The 6,014-nt window shown below is 44.2% G+C and overlaps 1 protein-coding gene across 1 annotated transcript; it reads left to right on the top strand.

Moving 5' to 3' along the window:
* Positions 1 to 2,335: 2,335 nt before the first annotated feature.
* Positions 2,336 to 5,596, top strand: LOC308104833 (E3 ubiquitin-protein ligase TRIM21-like). Its single transcript, XM_080455389.1, has 2 exons — positions 2,336 to 2,419; positions 3,002 to 5,596. The coding sequence occupies exon 2, from the start codon at positions 3,004 to 3,006 to the stop codon at positions 4,645 to 4,647; it is 1,644 nt and encodes a 547-aa protein (XP_080311515.1). The 5' UTR covers positions 2,336 to 2,419; positions 3,002 to 3,003; the 3' UTR covers positions 4,648 to 5,596.
* The last annotated feature ends 418 nt before the right edge of the window (positions 5,597 to 6,014 follow it).

The following is a 6,014-nucleotide window of genomic DNA, read 5'->3' as shown; positions in this document are numbered from 1 at the left end:
CATAAAGTGCCGTGTGCAGTGGGTCGCAGTGCCGCTTTAGACTCCACAGGGGCCCTAAGCATGATACAGGACACATGCACGCGCGCGCAGCGCAGCGCGCGTGCATGTGTCCTCCGTGTGCGCGCGCGCGCGATTTTTTTTTGCGGTTCTGGGCGGATTGGGTTCATTTTTTTCGCGGTTCTGGGCGGATTGGGTCCGGCGGGTAGGGGCCCTCAAGCTCAGTCCCAAGTCCCTATGACCTTGCCGGCCCGCCTAATCAGTCTGTCCAGTCTGACTGTGTCTCTCTGTCTGGCATTACCTCCCCAACACACCACAGCGTAGAAGACGACGCTGGAAACCACTGACTGGTAGAACATCTGCAGGAGCTTCCTGCAGATGTTAAAAGAGGCCAGTCTCCTCAGGAAATACAGCCTGCTCTGACCCTTCTTGTAAAGACTGTTCGTGTTTGCTGACCATTCCAGTTTATGATCAAGCTGCACTCCCAGGAACTTATAGGACTCGACCACCTCAATCTCCACCCCCCCCCCCCGATGGAAACTGGCTGTGGGGTGGGGCGGGTTCTCCTAGTCAATCACGATCTCCTTGGTCTTGGAGACGTTTAGCTGTAGCTTGTTCAGCTGGCTCCAGCCCACAAAGTCCTCTATCACTTTCCTGTACTCCCCCTCCTCTCCCCCCTTAATACACCCGACAATGGCTGTGTCGTCGGAGAACTTCTGGAGACTGTCTGGGATGTCTACATGACTGTGAGTCTAATATCTTCACAAAGTGTTGACAATGTGTATACTGAGCTGCTTGCAATAACACTCAAACTAATACTGGAAGCAAGGACGCAGAGAGCATTTTAGAACCGAAAGAGACGTGCATGTGTTCCGTGCGTGCGCGCACGGTTTTTACCGGTTTTGTTACTTTTTGGGGTGTTTTCGTTACATTACTTTGGTTAATTCGGTTAATTCGATACAAAAAAATTTACTCCATGAAGTGTAGATGTCGGAGGTTTCTTCTTTTTCTTTTTTCTTCATCCCAAAAGTGGGGGGGATATCCATTCCCCCAATGAAACTGAGTATGTCCGAACTCCCCCGCTTCCCCTCTCTGCGTCCCTGACTGGAAGTAATAAAAACTAAACTAAAACTACTGATTACTTACTTAGTTACCGCTCCTTTTCATGGAGCATAGGCCGTTCACTACAGTCCACCAGAGTCCTCTATCCTATTCCTGGGCCTTCTTTTCCAGCTGTTTCCATGTCAGTCCACACTGCTTGATGTCAGTCTCAAGGTCCCTGTCCCTGCTTTGGCCTTCCCCTCTTTCTTTTGCCTTGGGGGTTCCATCTAAGGGCTTGTCTCGTGATGCTGGTATTGGCCAATCCATCCCCATGCACCTTCTTCTCTTCATCTCCTCTTCCACTGGTGGTAGGCCCGCTCTCTGCCAGAGATCATTATTGCTAATGGTGTCTGGCCAGTGGATGCTCAGGATCCTCCTCAAGCAGCTGTTAGCTAAAACTTAATATGTTTAAACAATAAAAAATACATTTAAAGTTAACAAACCTACTTGTGAATCTAACCGGAGACTCCGCTGGTCATCAATTATTGGCTCAAGAATGCGATAAAATAAATATATATATATATATCGGTGAACACATTTTTCAAAGTTTTAAAGAACAAAATACCATGAAATAGTTTTTAATGTAAATGTTTCATGTTCATGTTATTAAAGTCTGACGGGTTTTTCCAATTATTTGGGGGTCCACTTGCCCACCAATGGGCCCCGGCCCACAGTTTGGGAGTCGCTGCACTAAACCATAACTAACCTCATCACCAGTCTTTCCACCTCGGAGGAAAGCCTGGTCTGCGTTACTAAAGACCCATATGATCCGGTCTAGGCCACGCCTACTGAAAAAAAGAAAAGAAAAAAATCCTCTTTCCGGATTCTGCCCATCCGGTTTTGCGGTGCCGCTTTGTTTTGGTTCCCCAATCCCTATTTAAATGGAATAGAATTTCCCTGTGGGACAATACAGACGCTAAATTTAGTCTCCGGATAGTGCACGCACATTTACATTTTAAAAAATAAGCTAAACTATGCCACATCAAGGATTTTATTAGGACGGACCTATTTTGGGGTGAGACGTCTTTCCGGTTCTGCCCATCCCCGCTCCCGACCGGATCATATACCCGAAAAGGAATGCTGCCCAGGCTAAACCATAACAGAGGGAGAAACAGATGAAGTACAGAGAAAAGTGGAGGTTGTGAAGGGTTAACAGCAGCAACAGAGCAGCCTCTCAGTCAGTGACGCAATCAAAGTGAAACTTAAAGTGTTCATGTAGTTGACAATGGTGGCAGCGCACACACACATAAACACACACGCTCTCTACTAAAAAATATTCAGTTCAACAGGATTTTTGCTGAAATATTGAGAACGTATACAGGTGAGTACATGAGATAAGGATTAATTATTCTGTTACAGAGAACAAAAGCATATTAAACTGTATCCAGACATGATCTTCCCTTAGTTTTGTTTTCCTGGAAATCCTGTAGTCTATACGTTCAGTTGGTAAAACGACAGGCTTCCCTACAGTATGTGCCAACATTATTGAGCTCTATTCTAATATTATGATCCAGATAAGATTCATAACTATTAAAGGAGGAGTTCACCCAAAAAATGACTTATTTCCTATCAATTGCACACTCCATGAAGACTTGAATTCATTTATTTTAGTTTTTGTGGCATTCCTACGCTAATAATTTGATGACCGGGTGTATTTCCGGTAGGAGACACAAATAATCTACTTTGTGTCTCCTACCGGATACATTAGTCGGTAAGAGACGGGAATCAAATTATTAGCTTAGGAATGCGACAAGAACAAAAACAAATCCATGGATTCAAGGCTTCATGGGGTGTGCAATTGATAGAAAATAAGTCATTTTTTGGGTGAACTACTCCTTTAAGCTGTGAGTAGTAGCATTCAAGAATTACATTTTTTCCGGCATGTTTATTTTCATCTGTATAGAAATGGCGTGTTCCAGCAGTCTCCTGTCTGAAGAGCAGTTCCTGTGTTCTATCTGTCTGGAGGTGTTCACTGATCCAATCAGCACTCCATGTGGACACAACTACTGCAACACCTGTATCACACATTACTGGGATACTAGTGATGTGTGTCAGTGTCCACTATGCAACGAAACCTTCGATAAGAGACCAAAGTTCTCAGTTAATAAAGTCCTCTCTGAGATGGCTGATCTGTTCAGGAAGACACAGGATCTGAAAAACAATTCCACCCCAAACCAGGAACCTGCTGAACCAGATGAAGTGTCCTGTGACGTCTGTACTGAGACCAAGCTCAAAGCCGTGAAGTCCTGCCTGGTGTGTCTGACCTCTTACTGTGAGACTCACCTGGAGCCTCACCACAGACTCTCAGGGTTAAAACGACACAAGCTAATCAACCCTGTAAAGAACCTGGAAGACATTCTGTGTAAGAAACATGACAGACCTCTGGAGCTGTTCTGTAAAACTGACCACATGTGTGTTTGTCAGTTCTGCACCGAGTCAGACCACAGGTTACATCAAATTGTATCTCTGAAAGAGGCATATGAAGGGAAGAAGGCTGAGCTGGGAAAGACAGAGGCTGAAGTTCAGCAGATGATCCAGGTGAGACAAGTGAAGATTCAGGAGGTCAAACACTCAGTACAGCTCAGCAAGAAAGATGCAGACAGAGAGATAGCAGACAGTGTGCAGGTCTTCACTGCTCTGATGAGCGGTATTGAGAGAAGCCAGGCTGAGCTCATTGATGTGATTGAAGAGAAGCAGAAAACATCAGAGAAACAGGCTGAAGGCTTCATTAAAGATCTGCAACAGGAAATCACTGAGTTAAAGAAGAGAAGCTCTGAGCTGAAGCAGCTCTCACACACTGAAGACCACCTCCACCTCCTCCAGAACGTCTCATCCATCAACACCCCTCTACCCACCAAGGACTGGACAAACATCAATGTCCATCAGTCTTCATATGTGGGGACTGTGAGGACAGCTGTGGCTCAGCTGGAGAAGACACTCTGTCAAGAGATGGAGAAGGAGCTATGTGATATTGAGCTGAGGAGGATCCAGAAATATGCAGTGGAAGTATCTCTGGACCCTGATACAGCAAATCACTTTCTCATCCTGTCTGAGGATGAAAAACAAGTGAGTTGTGGAAACGTACAGAAGAATCTCCCAGACAACAAAGGGAGATTCTCTACAGGTGTCTGTGTCTTAGGAAAACAAAGCTTCTCCTCAGGAAGGTTTTACTATGAGGTTCAGGTTAGAGGGAAGACTGCATGGGATTTAGGAGTGGCCAGAGAGTCCATCAAGAGGAAAGGGGATATCGCACTGAGCCCTGACGATGGTTCCTGGAGTTTAAGGATGCTGAATGGAAATGAGTACAACGCTCTTGCTGCCCCTCCTGTCCTCCTCCCTGTAAGAGAGAAGCTCCAGAAAGTGGGAGTGTTTGTGGATTATGAGGAGGGTCTGGTCTCCTTTTATGATGTGGAGACCAGAGTTCATCTCTACTCTTTCACTGGCTGCACCTTCACTGAGAAACTCTATCCATTCTTCTCTCCACGTCTTAATGATGGTGGTAAAAACTCTGCTCCTCTGATAATCTCTCCTGTCAATCACACTGACTAATTTAAACCTCTTTTCTTTTTTTCTTCTTTTTTAACAAAGTCAACAAGTGTCTATGGAAGGGCTAATTTACTTTTTTATTTGTTTTAACATTTTTAACTGTCATTTCCAATCCATTTAACTGCTGTGACTAATAGATTCACTTGAGAAACATTATTTAATCTTCATCCTAATAATAATGGTAAAAACTCAGCTCCACTGATCATCACTTCTCCTGTCTAAAAGAGATGTAATTGTCTCCGCCAGGCCGTAAGGCATGGTGAGAGAGTATGTTTTACCCCCTGTCCGTGTGTCCGTCCGTCCGTCCGTGTGTCCGTCCGTCCGTCCGTCCGTCTGTCACCAGCTAATCTCCGGCACCGTTGGCCCGGTCGCTGCGAAACTGTGCACACACACTCCCTGGATGCCAATTCAGAACATTTGCCCCAAATTTTTCACATGGGCCTGTTATAGCGCCACCAGGAGGCCGATTTGTGCAAAACCAATTTCTTTATATTACTCCTACAGATTTTATCCAAAGGTCATGCAAATCGGTATACAGTATCTCTATAGTCATGTGATCAACACGGATGTGTCCGATTTCCCATATTCCATCCTCATTGGCTAAGGCTGGCTTCCAAAGTTTGCAGGATTGCTCCGTTTTGAACTAAATGCCTCAAATTATGCACTCAGCTTGCGATTTCCGTGACATTTTACACGCACATTCCCACTAGGCTGAGGAAGAAATGCCACCCCTTTCACATTGGCCTGTTATAGCGCCACCAGCAGGTCTAATTTAGCTAAACACATTTTTGGAACAAAATGCCTCAAATCATGAATGCAGTGTCCGATTGTCGTGAAAGGCCTAAGAAGAAACGGGCACCCTTTTCACAATGGCCTATTATAGCGCCACCAGGAGGCCACAATAACCTACCTGACCTGGCGGAGACCTGTGCTCCGAGGAGCACTTTTTCTAGTTAGCATTTAAATCATAACATTAATTTGCAAATGTATGTTTATATTACTTAAATCTTATATTCAGATGACAGTGCACGTCCTAACATTACATATACAAATTTGTGTCACCAATTTGTAAAGAAAAGAAAAGAGTTGAATAAAATAAATATATTAAAATAGCATTGTGTGCATGTATTGTATTGCATCTAACCCTAACCCTTGAATATAATCATAGTGTCTAGACCAGTGGTGGAAAGTAACTAAGTACATTTACTTAAGTACTGTACTTGAGTACAATTTTGAGGTATTTGTACTTTACTTGAGTATTTCCAATTGTCTATACTTTTACTTCTACTCCACTACATCTCGGAGGCAAATATTGCACTTTTACTCCACTACAATTATTTGAAAACTTTAGTTACTAGTTACTTTTCAGA

This window comes from Gymnoscopelus braueri, assembly GCF_963280865.1.
Source record: "Gymnoscopelus braueri genome assembly, chromosome: 17".
In the NCBI taxonomy this organism is placed as follows: Eukaryota; Metazoa; Chordata; class Actinopteri; order Myctophiformes; family Myctophidae; genus Gymnoscopelus; species Gymnoscopelus braueri.
This window is presented reverse-complemented; position numbering and strand designations above follow the sequence as displayed.

What these genes read in the sequence shown, in the direction of transcription:
- LOC308104833 (XM_080455389.1), top strand. Translation starts at nt 3,004, where the DNA reads ATGGCGTGTTCCAGCAGTCTCCTGTCTGAAGAGCAGTTCCTGTGTTCT.